This window comes from Engraulis encrasicolus, chromosome 16, assembly GCF_034702125.1.
Source record: "Engraulis encrasicolus isolate BLACKSEA-1 chromosome 16, IST_EnEncr_1.0, whole genome shotgun sequence".
Classification (NCBI taxonomy): domain Eukaryota; kingdom Metazoa; phylum Chordata; class Actinopteri; order Clupeiformes; family Engraulidae; genus Engraulis; species Engraulis encrasicolus.
In genome coordinates this window covers 27,760,634-27,778,133 of record NC_085872.1, presented here as the reverse complement: position 1 = coordinate 27,778,133, position 17,500 = coordinate 27,760,634, and the positions used below count along the sequence as shown (strand labels likewise).

Below are 17,500 nucleotides of genomic sequence, written 5' to 3'. Positions count from 1 at the left end.
AATCGAATCGCTACCTCCCGAATCGTAATTGAATCGAATCGTGAGGGCAGTGCCAATGCACACCACTACTGATTACCCATGAATAATCATTGTCAAAGTAAAGTTTACTGCAATATTTTGCTTAAATGATGTTCTAATTCTATGGGACTTGGCGCCCAAGACATTTGGCGCCCTAGGGGACCGCCTTGTCTGCCTCTATACCTAGCGCCGGCCCTGCTCATGCCATCCTGTTTGCAGCAGAATGTGGCTAGCAGGCCAGTATAGGAAGGACTGCTGTGCTAGCCTACTTATTGAAAAAAAAAATCCCCACTCTTACTAAGTAGGCCATGGAATTCTGAGGAGGCAGCTGGGGCAGTGTTAATTGGAACCTCTCTCTCCATCTCTCCATCTCACACCGCGAGCCGCCGCGCCTATACCTTGCTCCGCCACTCTCGCTCTCTGACCCGGCAATAGGGAGAAGGCCAACAGGGCACCTCCACGTCCTACTGTAATGAATGTCTGACTGTCTGAGGATGGCTCGATTCACTTGAGTACAGTATATGCGCCGTGAATCTCATCAGTGCTTCATTCCGCATGTTTGCTTACATCTGTGCTCCCACGAAGGGCCCAATTGCATCCTCTTTTTTATAGCACACTCACTGCCTACGCAGATAATTGTCCGACCTGCCTTTCAAACAGTTTTCCTTCTAAGTAAAGGTACCACTTTGTAATGGGGATAGGCCTAGTAGTTACTTGCTTGCTTGGGTGCTCATCCTGTCCATCTGTGCTCATGCGTTCATTTGCGCAACAGCATACACATTTGTGACTCAAGGCAGTTATTTGAAGTGTCTTTTTTTACATATTCCATAACCTTGTTATGGTGTTCAATGCTAAGGATGACTACAAGTTGTACCTTATCCATATGCAGAAGAGCTGTGTGTCGTCCATGACCTTGACATTATATAGCTGGTCTGTATGCATATTTTTCATGCATCCACTGTCCACTGTATATATGTACTCTACTGCACTGCACTGCACTGCATTGCATACATGTCTGTATGTACAGTGAGTCCAATATGTATTTGATCCCTTGCTGATTTTGTTGGTTTGCCTACTAACAAAGACATGATCAGTCAATAAATGTTATGATAATATGTATTCTAATATGGAGAGACAGAATATCAAAAAGAAAATCCAGAAATTAACTTAAGAGAATATATATTAATTTATTTCCATTTCATCGAGCAAAATAAGTATTTGATCCCCTGCCAACTGATTACAGTTCCGGGCCCACAGACCAGATGGTCACTTCCGATCAACTTGTCATCTGAATTAAAGACACCTGTACATACTAACATGCATAAAAGACACATTGAATCATCAGAATCAGTTCATAGCATGAGTGAATCAGTCACACTCCAACCTCACCAGCATGGGAAAGACCAAAGAGCGGTCAAATGATATCAGGGACAAGATTTTAGACCTGAACAAAGATTAAATGGGCTGCAAAGCCACAAGAAAGAGACTGGGTATTAATAACCCAGTTGTTGATGCATTTCTTCCAAAATGTGTGGAATACAAAATGACTATCCATCAGCCTGTCTGGGGCTCTATACAAGATTTGACCTTTTGTAGGGATTTGATAATCATGAGAACAGAAAGAAAGCACCCTAGACCTGTACGGGATGAACTAGGCAATGATATCAAAGCTTCTGGGACCAAAATCACTGAGAGAAAACTACTGGTAGAACTTAATGCCACAGAGGTTTAAATCCTGTAGTGCACACACATGGTACCTCTACTTCAGAAGGAACCTGTGGCAGCAGCCCCACCTGAGGTTCGCCAACGGACATCAGACCTGGTTTAAAGATATATAAGTAAGGAGGTGCTGTAGTCAGATGAAACCAAAATCAAGCTGTTTGGCATGAACACAATTCAATGTGTTTTGAGAAAGAGTACTGCTGTCTATGATCCCAAGAACACCCTCCTCATCATCATGCATGAAAGTGGTATCATTATGGTTTGAGGGTGTTTGTCTGGCCAAGGCACAGGACAACTTCACATCGTCAATGAATGGATGGAGGGAGACATGTAATGTGCAATCCTGAGTGCAAACATCCTTCCCTCCACCACTACACTGAAGGGTGGGTGGGCCATTTTTGGATCTCCCAACATGACAATAATACACAACATACAGTCAAAGCAACGAAGGAGTGGCTCAATAAGAAAGCATATTAAAGTCATGGAGTGGCTACAGTCTCCAAATATTAACCCTATAGTAATTCTATGGAAAGAACTGAACCTCCCATTTGCCAAGCTACAGACCACAAACTGTTAATGTTTTAGAGATAATATGCAAAGAAAAATGGGCAAAAATATTTTCTACTATATGCACAAACATTGTCATCAACTAAAAGAAGCATCTGACCTCAGTGCTAGACAACTAGGGCTTTGCCACAAAGCACTTTATCTTCTTTAGATAGAGGGGTCAAATACTTATTTGCCTAAATTAAATACAAATAAATTAAAATATATTATTTTAAGTTATTTTCCGGAATTTCTTTTTGATATTCTGTCTCTCCATGTTTGAATACACATTATCATAAATTTATAGACTGATCATGTCTTTATTAGTGGGCAAACCGGCAAAATCAGCAAGGGATCAAATACATATTGGACTCACTGTATATGTATGTATGTATGTTTGTATGTATGTATGCATGCATGCATTGGTGTGTGTGCGTGCGTGCGTAGGTGTGTGTTTTCAGGGACAGCAGAGTAAAAGCAAAGTGAAAATGTGTTATTCTAAAATCCCCCAGTGGAAGCGTGCAACCTCACCCCATCCACACAGCCTCTTTGACTAAAAAAAAAACAACAGCTCAAATCTGAGCTGTGAAAATGGGCCATGGCAGCTATCAGGGACACAGCAGCACAACAGGAATACATGCTCAATGCATGTGTGTGTTCTTTGTGTGTGTGTGTGTGTGTGTGTGTGTGTGTGTGTGTGTGTGTGTGTGTGTGTGTGTGTGTGTGTGTGTGTGTGTGTGTGTGTGTGTGTGTGTGTGTGTGTGTGTGCAATGCAGGCATCCACGCGCGCACATGTGTGTGTGAGTGTGTTTGTGTGTGTGTGTGTGTGGATGTGTGTGTGTGTGGGTGTTTGTGTGTGTGTGTGTGCAATGCAGGCATCCACCCGCGCACATGTGTGTGTGTGTGTTTGTGTTTGTGTTTGTGTGTGTGTGTGTGTGTGTGTGTGTGCGCGTGTGCGTGTGCATGTGCATGTGCGTGCGTGCAATGCATGCATGCATGCGTGTACGTATGTGTGTGTGTGTGTGTGTGTGTGTGTGTGTGTGTGTGTGTGTGTGTGTGTGTGTGTGTGTGTGTGTGTGCGTGTGTGTGTGTGTGTGTTGTGTGTGTGTGTGTGTGTGTGTGTGTGTGTGTGTGTGTGTGTGTGTTGAGGGGGGGGGTGTTGCAGTGCAGATGCTAACATGTGACAGACATGAATATATTGAAGATACTGGGACCACTGCCTTTCAAGGCTGTGCAGTGAAGTCAGTTAAACATTCCTCTTGAAATTCGGGGGCCATTTGGAGTAGTTGCAGTAGCTATATTTAGAATGATGAGATGGGTAGGGGGAAATATTATTTGTTGAGCCTTGGGGTGTTCATGGATCTGAGTATCTAACCGGTGACCACTGGGAAAAAAAGCACATATCAAGCAACGTACATGCCAAAGATGAAAGATCTAAAGATTCTTTTTCATTGGCTACGTTTACATGAGATATTTAATTCAGAAATAACTCGCTTTACAATGCGGAATTAAATGAAAGATCAAACTAAACTCAGCTGAAAGGAAGGATGTCTTGCGTTTCAGCCCGTGGTGCTCACAGTCCAGACCGTAGAATGAAGAAAGACTGGGCTACTTCTCAGTGACCAGACCCAGGGATGACCGGAGCACACAACATACTATTCAAGGTTTTTTATTATTTTTGGTGCACAAAGTGACTGATGTTTCGACGCACCTGCGTCTTCTTCAGAGTCAATAGTGACTCTGAAGAAGACGCAGGTGCGTCGAAACATCAGTCACTTTGTGCACTAAAAAAATAAAAAACCTCGAATAGTATGTTGTGTGCTCCGGTCATCCCTGGGTCTAGTCACTGAGAAGTAGCCCAGTCTTTCTTTAAACTCATCTGAACTATTTAATTCGGAATTATTAATTCGGAATTAAAAACGTAAACGTAGCAATTATGTCTCATTATTCTAGTAGCCTATATAAGAGATGTGTTTTACATCAGTTTATAGCGCATGTACTGTATGTGTTGTTATAATATATTTAGCACCATGGCTATCATCACTGACACTAATCTACTGGCCAGTATCACAAAAAGCATGTTTACCGACTGCACAAGCCAGTGCAGACATGCTGTAGGCATGTGTTGGACTGCTGGTAGCAAGTTTAATAGATCCTAGCTGGACAGGTCACATTGACGAGGCGACAGGGCTGTATTGGTCGCTGTGCATAGATCAGAGGCCAGGGCAGAATAGCATGCTGGTCCACCAGGAGTCAGCAGGTCAGGATTCGTCATTCACTACAGGGATTTGCTGGTTTTAAACCTCTATCTCTGTCTCACACTCTGTCCCTCTATCTCTCTCTGTCTCTCCGTCACTCTGTTCATCTGTTCACAGAGAGAGAGAGAGAGAGAGAGAGAGAGAGAGAGGGAGGGGATATCAAATCTGTTATTAATCCCTCAGAGTAGCGGCAGGGTAAAAGAAGAAAACACACTGTGAAACAACACACTTTCTCTCTTTTTCTCTCTGTCACACACACACACATTGACACACATTACCCACACATTACACACACATACACGCACGCTGACATGCACATGACGAACACAGATACAGAATCTACTGCAGTGCGGTAGCTGGTGAGAGTCAGTAATATATAAAATATATATATTATATATGAGAGAGAGAGAGAGAGAGAGAGAGAGAGAGAGAGAGAGAGAGAGAGAGAGAGAGAGAGAGAGAGCGCTATGAGCGTTTGACCCAGTAGACACCTAATCATACCTGACAGGTTTGGCTGGGCCCGGGACCAAAATGTCTGAATGGGCCCCACCTTCCTCCTGCCCTCCTGATTCGTACTGAGACACCTAGACAAATGGCAGGAGCCGCGTTAGGTTGAAGCCGTTTTTTTCTTCTAATGACAGACCAAACCATTTGTGCCCTGGGGGTTCTTGATCCCGTTTTAAGGACAGGAAAGGCAAAAGATCTGGATATATTGCATTTATTTCATGCAAATATAGTGCATTTTCCCTCCCTCAAACCAACTTATTTTGAATTAATATAGAATCATTAATCACAACTTCATGAGGGCCCAATTCTGGGCCCCTCTTTTTCCTGGCCCGGGACAAAATACCCGTTTGTCCCCCCCTGTCGGCGGGCGTGCCTGCAGGTCTACCACCAGTATGCACATATTTTCATGCCAATGGGGATTGACTACTCGAGATTCAGATTTGGAGCATCACCCTCCAAAATGTTTACAGAGTCACATTCCTTGTGCTATATCAAATATCGATTCTGATATACAGCTGCTACTATTCTGAAGATTGGTTGTGAGTACCATAGTTAAAGGTAACATTTTAGTATATTCAATGCGGTTACCAGCATCACTATGACAGATTTCAAATTAAAAGATAACTTCGGCCAATTTCGACATGCAGTTGAAATGCCCACACTACCCTGCACTTACCCTGTCAGTTCCTGAGCATTGTTTTTTTTCTTCAGCCTTTTCTGAGATCCTGGTCATTGTAATGGGGGCAGAGTTTGTGTTTACATTTCAAAAAACATCTTGGTTTATTCCCTATAGCATCCAAAGGGTTATGCAACATCATCAGACAACTAGCAAACAGCGATACCTGTTGGGATAATATTTTGAGTAGGCCTATATTAAGATGTATTTTAATGTAAACAAAGTCTGCCCCCATTAGAATAGCTCAGATCTTGGAAAGGGCTGAGACGAAAAATGCACCATTACCGGGTACTACTGACAAGTCAAGGGTAGCGTGAGCAACACAACAGCATATTGAAATTGGCAGAAGTGCTCCTTTAAAGCATGACATTACTATTCAATTATATACTTAATCGCACCTCTTCCAGTGCCAGGCCTTTAGAATAGTTCCTAATTTTTGTCTCTGTTGGTAGTGACCGTGAGTTTCTTACAGTATACTGTACATACTGGGGGTGTGTTCAAAATATCGGTATCTGGATATATCGTTGCGGGCCTCTTCACGATACACGTATCGATACGAAGGAGTCAATATCGATATTTAATTTGCAATAAAAAATTAGATCATCAAGTTGCTGAAACTGCACCTGACAGTTGTTACTTGTTATGCAGTAGTCCTACAGCTTTGTGAAGGCCGTGTTTTACATGCACTATAGTATAACTGTTCTACAGAACAGTTCTACAGTTCTACAGCTCTACAGAAAAACAAAAAAGTAACATTTGGTTGTACATACAGTACAGGCCAAAAGTGTGGACTCACCTTCTCATTGAATTAATTCTCTTTATTTGTGTGGCTATTTACAGAACTTAGTACATTTTCAGGGAGGGCATCAAAACTGTGAATGAACACATAATTATGTGCGTAACAAAAAAATGAAAATATATAAAAAATAAAAACTATGATTAAAAAAATATCAAAAAATGCCAAACAGTGATGTCAACACAGGAAAACTGAGGGCCCCACATTTTTCAACAAGCTTATTTTTCGGCCTATTTTCAAGTAAAAAATGCCCAGTCAGTTGAGTCAATTTTAATTGATACAAGCAATACAAGAGAGATTTTCTTGATCTGATAATGGGTCACTTGGTCAGCATAGCTGGTTATGTAGGTAAAACAGTGATACAAAAAATAAAAGTACAACTGAAAAACCCTGCCACAGATTCCCTCCAACACAGGTTTGACCTCTCTAAGTAACTGGCTATGACTCAATATCAGATCAAGAAAATGTCTGTAAAATGCTTGTATTGGCAAGTGTTTTAAACTAGGTTTTACTGTAGGTCTCAAAATTGTAGTTCTACAATTCTAGTGAGTTCTTGGAGGACTTTAATGCTCAATTAGGATTGTCATGACTGACTGGGCATTTTTATTTGAAAAAAAAAAAGCTTATTGAAATGTGTGGGGCCATCAGTTGTGCTGTGTTGACGTCAGGTGGATAGACAGCTGACATTGCTATTGGACAACAGCTAGAATTATATTTTTTGCTAAGCATGTAATTCTCCATGTGTTCAAGCACAGTTTTGATGCCCTGCCTGAAAATACACAATGAAAATTCACGAAAATAAAAAGAATGCATGAATGAGAAGGTGAGTCCACACGTTTGGCCTGTACTGTATGTCTGTCTCCTTAAAAATAAAACTACAAAATAGGCCTAAAATGTCGGGATACATATCGCCTTTAAGGCCATGTATCGGGATCCACATGTATCGCAATACGTATTGTATTGTGTCCCCTGTATCGGGATGTGTATCGTATCGTGATCGTATCGTATCGGTTGTTGCCCACCTGTAATACATACACTGTGCTTAGTGGACCCTGCTCATGATGACAGCTCCCTGTAAAAACAAACCATGTGTTGACAGTCATAACAAAGTGAAACAGGGAATGATCTCTTTCGCTCTGGCAAGGGAGGGAAGTGCAGGATGTAGTGGACAGCCAGTGTGCAGCATTGCTCAACAGTATGCAAGAAAATAATCAAATAGATCAATTAAGAATAACATATTATTGTTAATGTTATGAGACTGTTGCAGAGGAAACTCTGTCCCCGTGCCGAAAGACATACAAATAAAACTGTATATTAATGTAATTATTCCAGAGATGGGTGCCATTAGGTATACATACATTAGCCTAATATAGACCATAACATCATGTGTCTGATGAAATTAGATTTAGTCTTGATGCTAGTTCTAATGCTCTGTATTGCAATTGATACAGCAGACTAACCATGCTGTATGTTGCAACCCATCGTAAAAGCACATCGTAGTCACAATCTTCATGTTAGTTATGAGTGATCATAGTATTATCATTTCACCAAGTAGAGGACTGAACTTGAGAAGTTCATTTTATTTGATTTGAGTAGAGTTGAGTCGTCTGCCGAGACTCCTGGGGTCTGCCATTTGCATGCAAGGGTGGTTCCACTGCAGAGAGGAGAGGAGAGGGCTAGCCCCGCCATTGGTGGAGGAGTTGCTAGACAACAGATGTCCGGCTAGCTGGTAGGTGGGTTACCTGTGGAGGGAAGGAAAAACACGAGAGAGCAAGAGAGTGAAAAACAACAGAGTGGAAGTGAGGGAGGGAGGTTAGAGAGAGAGAGAGAGAGAGAGAGAGAGAGAGAGAGAGAGAGAGAGAGAGAGAGAGAGAAAGAGAGAGAGGAGGAACGGAAGGAGGAAGTGAGGGAGGGAGGTTAGTATAGAGGTTAGAAGGGAGGACACAAAGTGCACGAGGAGTATTTCTAGGGAGGGAGGCGGTCAGAATCCTTAGTCATTTGACCCAGGCCTGAGGGGGAATGCATGGATAAAATATACTGTAAAATCGTTGGAGAATAAATAGATGGGATGATTGCTGTTTTGATATGCTCTGAACAGGTTTTAGCTTCATGTCTAACCTTTAGAAGAGGGAAATTCAAAATGTTACATTGAAAAAGAATGGAAAAGAAAAGAGTGATAAGGGACAGTTTGCTACCCAGCTGAGGACAGGGATGAAAAAATAGACGTCCTATTTTATTCGAAAAAAAAAAAACCTCTCCTCTATGTGTGTGTCCTTAGGCAGAGCCGAAATGGGTCGCCTCTTCTCTGATTCAGATTCATACGGCACACTTCTAGTCTCACCAGGTTTTGGTGGCTCACTCAGTCGAATGCCCTTTTCAAATTTCTGACTCTTTCAACTGTCATTTTAGTCCGACGCTTGACATGCAGGTGCAGGTTTTGAGCAAGAGCCTTTTTTGCCAGAGAGGAATCAAGCCACATTTTCATGTCACATTTTAAAATGTTAAAAGCGGTGACTGTTGTTATAGATGTGACTGTTTCATTCCCATGGCTGCATCAGCGTGTGTTACCATTTCAAACAGCACACTATGGTGGTGTTGTTTTGCCCTTTAGAGACTGAGAGAGGCGACACATTGGTGATGTCGCTCCACAGTCCACCCTGTGACCGTTATCTCCGAATATTAGGTCACATTTTAAAGTTAAGTTTAGCATCTTTATCTTGGAGATTAGACGAGGGAAGAGTTGTCAGAAATGAGTTGGGGGTGGGGGTTTGGAGGTCGGGGGCAGCGTGGCGTTTATTTATAGCGTTTTCAGCAGTCAGCACACGCCAGCTGGCATGTATTATCACTCCCAGAAGTGGAGCCCTCTGCTGGCCAAATGGCATTACAAGGGAACAGATGTCACCTCGCATTCTCTGCTCACTCTTTTTTTCTCTTGTCTGTCTGTCTGTCTGTCTGTGTTTCTGTCTGCTTCATAGATCATCAGAAACTGGAGAGAGAGGCCAGGATTTGCCGTCTTTTGAAACACCCCAACATTGGTAAGTAACTGTACGCATGCACACACGCACACACACAGCGCATCTACACACATGCACACATGCACCCCCCCCCCCCCAAGTCAGCCAGGATAAACACATGCAAATGGATGGGAGCATAGCTGATGAGATGAAGAATCTGAGTGTATGCCTTTTTGCTCTCCTTGACTGCATGCTGATTAGGAGAAAAGGAAGTAGTGCAGTTGTCATTATGACTAGTTCTTTTGACAAAGCATTCGAATGCTACACATACCCAAAACACATACCCAAAAGAACTGAACAGTATAGCATGGATCTCTCACATTTAATACCACAATGCAATGATGCCAGCATTATTTGTGGTGGTGTTAGGTGCGTGATCTTTAGGTGTTCCCCATTGTATTTCAAGCCCCATGGCCCTCAATGGTGTTTTCACATAGCACAGACACTGACACAGCTACTGCAGTTTAAGCATATTCTAAATGCCTCTGTGTATGTGTACAATCAAGGATCAATGCATCTTCTCCCATTAATACACAGCGTTATACATTTGTTGTTACCGGAATGGCATTGACTGAGTCGTAGTACATTACCAAAGGCCCTCTGTTATGTCATAGTAGAGTAGCACTAAGGTTATTAACCTTTCAATGACTATTACAGTGTGCCTCAGATGGTACGGCATGCATTAAGGGGCTACTTGCTACACTCATGTTGTCTAGACAGATTTGAGGCTGCAATTGTGAGGAGATGACTTGCATGATTTATGTTTTTAATTATTCTGTTCAACCAACTCTGACATAGAATGTATGTTTCCCTGTAACCCTGGCAGAATGGCCAGATTTGGGGCCTTTCACAGAGACTTAGAATGAGAAAAGTACTTGCCAGTGCAATCTAATTCTGTGAGAGGCCTTGCCGTACCAGGTGGTGATGTTCCCAGAAATCACACCCACTACTCTACAGATGCAGGATACAAACGTCTTGTGCTCCTCGGGGGTGACCTTGAACTTTTTGTCTGCTGACTGAGATGCTATAGATGAAATCTTTTCCAGTAGTGTAGGTAACTATGCTGTGACCAGCCTCTCTTTAGAGATGAGAACTTGATGTAAAAAAAAAAAGATATTGCAACTGCACAGTCCATTGTGGTCAGTGACAGATTTGAGAAGAGAATGGTAGGATTAGAGATAAGTGAATCAGAGTTATTGTGTGTTGTTTATTTGGCTCTTTGATGACAGTGTGTTGACTACATTTACTGTAAATCGTCTATGCCTCTTGAATTGCTTGTGGGGCTATGTCCTACCTTCCGACTGTCTCGTAAACAAATTCTACTAGGGAATTGGAATGGTGAATTACAGTGCAGTCAGGTACACAGTAGAGAGAATAGAGTAGTGGACTCAGAGTGGATCCCTGAGTGGCACCGATGTTGAGGGAGATCATGCTTGAAATGCAGAAGCCAAGACTCACTGCCTGAGGTGACCTCCGTCTGACAGGACATAACGGCCATCAATGAGCAAAGGGACAGACTTGTAATCCAGTGACTAGCCAGTGAGTCATGTGGTGGGCCTTATGGTGAGCTGTAGTCAATGAGTAAGGGTCTTGCATAATTACCCATCCCATAGGAGAGAGTGCATTGAAGGACATGGGAGATGGCATCATCTCAATCACAGTCTAAGAACAAAGTGGAACAAAGGTTGCTATAAAGCATTTGTTTTTTTTATTGATGTCATATCTATATGTAAGTTGCTTGCTGTGCATGTTATGACAGTACACCTTGTTTTCACACTCTTGTTATTCTCACCAATCCCATACTGACTTCATAACCTGAATATATGAAATGTAATTTGGATTGAACAATAATACAAATAAGGAAATACACTCTTGTTTCTTCACAGTGAGGCTTCATGATAGCATATCTGAGGAAGGCTTCCACTATCTGGTCTTTGATTTGTAAGTAAACCCTCTCCATTCTCTCTGTACACTCTGTCACCCATGTATGTGCACCAAGGCCCTCTCTCCCGCCTGATTCTAGCTCAAAATCAGGCTGAAGGGAAAACTGACCCATTTTGTGGCACGATGCTGACGCCAGCTCATGGGACTCCGCTGCCTTTCAGGGCTAGCCGCAGGCTAGCGCACAATATGGCTTGGTCCTCTGCTGTTGTTTTTTTTGGTCATGTTTTTCAATTATAAATCAGCCACATCAATATTATAGCCAATTAACTCTGGTTAACCAGCCGACCTAAAATGGGTCTTGTGACATGGATGTGCATCCCTCCTTCTCTCACAGTGTGTGTGCGTGTCTGTGTGTGTGTGTGTGTGTGTGTGTGTGTGTGTGTGTGTGTGTGTGTGTGTGTGTGTGTGTGTGTGTGTGTGTATGTGTGTGTGTGTGTGTGTGTGTGTGTGTGTGTGTGTGTGTGTGTGTGTGTGTGTGTGTGTGTGCGTGCGTGCGTGCGTGTGTGTGTGTGTTTGGTGGGTGTCTATGGTACATACAAATGTCAGTCTTTTATGGAAAGTTGCCCTTCACAGCCTACTATCAGATGACATGGCTCATTGGCTTACAGATGTGTGCGTGTGTGCGTGCAAGTGTGCGTGCGTGTGTGCTCGTGCGTGCGTGCATGCATGTGTGTGTGTGCACGTGTGCCTGCCTGTGCGTATGTGTGTCTGCTTGTGCTCATGTGCATTTGAGCATACGGTGTGTGTCAGTGTGTGTGGTGTGTAAGTGCGCGTTTGTGTCCATATCCACGTGGTGATTCAGTACGAACATGCATGTATGGATAGGGGCTGTGTCAGGCTAGTGACATGATCTTTGAGGCCATATATACACCCCACACTTATCGCCCTGGCTGTTGCTTTGTAAGGTGCGATTGCATGGCGACGGACAGGGGTGTCGTACAGGGGGATTAAGGGTTACTGAGTCACCGGGGCCCCATGTATATAGATGGCTAAGGGGTCCATTGGAGCTGATCGTACATGGGGCCCACAGTTGGCTGCTACGGCCCCTGGCGATAGAGAATGAAGTGGATTCCACACACATTGATAGCCTAGCCACAGACTTCTGGTTGCTCACCATAACTAGGGGACAGGAAACAAACAAGCATGTTTACAGTACATTTCTAACAACAGAATAGGAGGAGAAACTACTGCTCATTTCACTGGAGCTGCTGCGGATATTTGATAGACGTGAAATAGATACTGTTTAGTAGTAGTAGTCTGTAGTAGTCTGCAGTTGTGTATGTCAGTGAAATTAATACACACAGATGTTCCTGTGGGGGTGTGTATATATCAGAAACAGAAAGGGATCAAGAATCCATCTTATCAGCAGACTGCTGGCTAGTGTAGACTGTAGAGGACTATAGAATATAGTCTGTACTGTCTATGTCTAATTGTCTATGTCCAAGTCTATGTCTATGTCTATGTCTTCATGGGAAAGTATGGGAAAGAGATGCCTGAAGAAGCGTTGCTCCTAATAAATTAAGTCTTTTGCAAGCAGTGTGCAGATCCTTTCCCGCTCCTACATGTGACAGTTTTTTGATTTGGCACCTGCTGATGCTTTTTTTGCTGGATGTGCGCACTTTCCACTAGGAAAAGTATGAAACGTAATTTCAAATTCTTTGTATGACCAGCGCATGTAAAGAAATTGACAATAAAGCTGACTTGACTTGACTTGATATAGAGTTATTTTAAACATTGTAAGTGTTAATTATACAGTACATTGAAGTATTCTGCTGCGTCACCTACCTGACACATGATAATGTTGATTTTTCAGTGCTTAAATTACAAAATATTAAAATAACTGCAAGTGAAAGTGAAGTAAACAAGGCAGGTACGGCCAGAAATAAACATGTTTTTAACATTTTTACACTTATCTCCTTGCTGAGTTGACTGAGTTTTCTTTTAATCAACTGGGATGATGCCTGGGATGATTAGTTCCCCTGTTTGAAGAATCTCGATCTACTGTATGACAATATGCTGGTTCTAGTGGTTCTATTTATAGCCCTAATTTGTCACAGAGATCTGCCTAATTTCTGTGTGCTCAACCCTTTGGAATCAGGGATACAATGGAGAGTAGAGACCTAGCAAAACCTCTCGTTAGTTTTAATATGTATGTACTGTACAGTTGGTACTGTATGGTTGCACCAATTTGTCAGTGAGCTGACGTACTGTCTGATGTTTTCACTGCACCTCAGGGTCACTGGAGGGGAGCTGTTTGAAGATATTGTTGCCAGAGAATACTACAGTGAGGCTGATGCCAGGTATGAATGCACACAACACCAGCCCTAACTGTACGTGGTGCGCTCACACTCTCAAGCGGAGGCTCATGGGTGCATGCACTACACACATCACATGTGCACACACTCATGTGCCGTAAGTACACGCACGCACGCACGCACGCACGCACGCACGCACGCACGCACGCATGCACGCACACACACACACACACACACACACACACACACACACACACACACACACACACACACACACACACACACACACACACACACACACACACAAGCACATCTGTGCACCCACAGCCCACACACCACACACTGAAACACACTTGCGCAGGATCATGTGTGCATTCTCATGCACAAAGCTGAAATCAGGCTCTCATGCGCACACGGTCAGCGCTGATTGTTGCTGCAGAGATACATCACTGTCTCGCTGTTCTCCACAGGCCCGGCTCAAGCCTTTATAGGGCCCTAAGCAAAATTTCATCCGGGGCCCCCCATACCCGATATATACTGTATAGTGTGGCTCCTGTTTCATTCATCGTAGTAAATGGCACATGAGGAAAAAATATGACTAAGGAGACCAGAGGAGAATTCGATTTTTTTCCTGGAACTTCGATGCGCACAGGGGGCCCTGGTGTCTTGGGGGCCCTAAGCCACCGCATCAGTGGTGTAGTCTACGTAGAACGCAGGTATACGGAGTATACCCACTTCTAAATTTTAGGGGCTACAGTATACCCACTTAAAATGTATTGGTCCATTGTTTAGAATAGCATAAATATATACAGTATACCCACTTCAAAAAATGCTTGAATATACAGTATACCCACTTCAAAAAAGTAGACTACACCGCTGCACCGCATAGTTCGCTTATGCCTCGGGCCGGCCCTGGTTCTCCTGGAGAGGCTGGCCTCAGTGCAGCACAGACCATTATTTATATCACTTGTGACTTTATCACTGCTGTAATACATCTGGAAGGTGCATCTGACCAAGTTATTTATAAGGGTGATGATTAATGATCCGGGGAATGTTTTACAACTGAACTTTCTGTGGTGGATCTGTGTGGATCTCTAGGGAAAAGGGTGGGGAAAGGGGGTGGGGGAAGCTATTGTTCTCTCAAGATGATGAATGGTTTTCTTCATTGTATTAGTGTGTTGTGTTGCGCAAATTGATGATAGAAGAAGACAGTTGCTGCTTTACATGATACCAATTTAGTAAGATGACTATCTTGAATATATTTCTATTTCTATTTTACTTAGATTTGCTTAATGGGCATTGTTTCTCTTTCTCCCACTTTCTTTCTTTCCTTCTTTCTTTCTTTCTTTCTTTCTTTCTTTCTTTCTTTCTTTCTTTCTTTCTTTCTTTCTTTCTTTCTTTCTTTCTTTCTCCCTTCCTTAACAGCCATTGTATTCAGCAGATCTTGGAGAGTGTTCATCACTGCCATGTAAATGGAATCGTCCACAGGGACTTGAAGGTCAGTCCGTGGTTGAGAGGCACTAAAGATATTCCCTTTCATTTGGTTTAGACATGCAGGATGCAGACATTGCTGGCAGACCACTGACTCGTTGACCAAGGGCATGTGAAGGACACAGCTTTTTCTCGATGTTTTTGTGCCTGACAAAAAAAAAAACATGGGTTTATTTACACAGGTTTTATTTACGCTATATTTTCCGCCATTGAAGTATGCAGATATACTGCATCAGCAGTAATCTTAGGTCAGGGGTATTATGGTCATGCAAAGAGCTGACGCTGTATTAGTGAGCAGTTGTAATAGGGAGCACTCTTGCCATATAACAATGCCTGTGTGTGTAAAACGACGTGCTTATAGGCATTAAACATCATGTAGCTTTTATAGTGGAGAGATTAAAACAGAGATAAAAATAGTCAGTGTCAGTTACTAGTCAACTATGAAACTATGTTCTGGAACTGGTACACAGTAATGAATGTCTTGATCAGTAGTTGTAACAATTCCACATTTTTCAGCTATATTCAAGTGTGCAATAGTAAAATTGATAAATTAAGCCAACCTAATGTATTAATCTGAGGTAGAGGAAAAGCAATCAGAAGGTTGTTGGTTCAATTCCAGCTTCCGTGACCTGGTTGAAGTGTCCTTGAGGAGGAGACTGTACTGCTCTATTCTGCTCCCAGTGTGCTAAAGGCATGGCCAAAGAATATAAAAGGCATTTACTGTACATGTAACAGAATGCTCTCTATACAGTACCATCTCTGTCTGGCAGCACTATACAAGTGTTGAACATCCAATTGGAAGCTGGTATAGATAGCCAGGCCATGTTCCCCTAGTGACGCAACACCTCCAGCGTTGCTACTAGTCAGGGCCTCGTTTCCCAATAACGATGGTTCTTAGCCTTACGTGTGTCGTTAACCAGTGATCCTACGAATGTTCTTAGATTTCCTACGACTGTTTCCCAAAGACACTCGTACATGAACGCGCGTGCACAGCCTCTAAGATCATTCGTAGCGTCGCTCTTAAGGATCGCTGTCCACATATGTGGTGCTGAAGTGTCCTCGGAGTGAACTGCGCCGTCATGCTGCTAAACCATTTACAAAATGTAAGGCGTGTGTCAGTATCAAAAGTTGTTTTCTATAGCCTAAGGGTGGGACTACATTTGTAGCAGTTTGCAACTATCGACAGGAGTTATTGTTGGCAAATGAAATAAAATGCACACACACAATGAAATCATGCAAAACCACGAGCTACGCCGTTAAACCAGGCAAAGCGCGTGCAGTTGGCTACCGTGCTTAATATTTAAGAAGACAAGTAGGCCTAGTAGTTCCAAATTGGAATGCGCATTTGGGGAGCGGCGCGCAAAGTACCGCGCACTCAAGGCTTTAACTGTGAGGAACATTTTGAACGGCAGTCTGCTGTTATTAAAACAAAAAATCTTCACGAATCCCAATCGCTGCCTTATCAATGTCATAGTTTACCCTTAGCCTACAACTATCGTGTCTTTTCTGCGTCGCCTTCCCTTTCTTAGGGTACTTGAAAATGAAAGAGGGCGCAACGACTCACTGACCGTTTTTTTTTTTTTTTTTAATGCTTCGGTAGTGACCTTCCGACATCACCACTCTTGTCTCTGGTCGCCGAAGCCCCCTATTTATTTTGCATGTGGATGCCTTGTTCTTGTTCACGAAGCACCCACACAAATTATGATTGATCACAGTTTAATAGGCCTAATGCCCTGATTTATCAAACACAGCTGAACTATTTTACTGCCTGTAAAATATTTTCCAAACACATTTCTTTTATTTTACACACTTACACAATTAATGTTACCTTCTTATTTTCGTTACAGTGTCAACTGTGGTGCCATGATATTTACACTCCCGTTTTAAAACATCAACTTGAAGCGCAAGTTTCCTCTTTTCCTGTGGGTGTCTCCACAGTCTGTGCCATGCCACTCGCGTCTTAAAACAGCAATCTTATGCGCAAGTTTCTTCTTTTCCCTTCATATCCTGTGGGTGTCTCCACTGTGCCATGCCGTTACGATCAATCTTAGCGCGTTAAGACTACTCCAGATCACTCGTGGATTTCTCTTAGAGTTACGTGTCAACCTGCGATGGTTCTTTGCTAAGTTGGCTTTGGGAAACGCTCCGTGAGCTCTACGATGGTGTTACGTGTGAACTTAAGTAGCACGTAGCGTTAAGTAGTACTTAAGGCCCTTTCGGAAACGAGGCCCTGGTCAAGAGCAATGCCAGTACTTTCTGAGCTCCCGAAAAAT

At 42.9% G+C, this 17,500-nt stretch overlaps 1 protein-coding gene across 5 annotated transcripts in view; it reads left to right on the top strand.

The window, feature by feature from the left end:
- camk2d2 (calcium/calmodulin-dependent protein kinase (CaM kinase) II delta 2) overlaps positions 1-17,500 on the top strand; it is a 39,752-nt gene that overhangs the window by 5,962 nt on the left and 16,290 nt on the right. For all 5 annotated transcript variants that reach the window (XM_063219224.1, XM_063219223.1, XM_063219222.1 and 2 more), the window contains exons 3-6: positions 9,499-9,558; positions 11,424-11,478; positions 13,716-13,781; positions 15,162-15,234. In XM_063219224.1, coding sequence (XP_063075294.1) covers positions 9,499-9,558; positions 11,424-11,478; positions 13,716-13,781; positions 15,162-15,234 — 254 coding nt within the window. The remainder of the gene's footprint in view (positions 1-9,498; positions 9,559-11,423; positions 11,479-13,715; positions 13,782-15,161; positions 15,235-17,500) is intronic.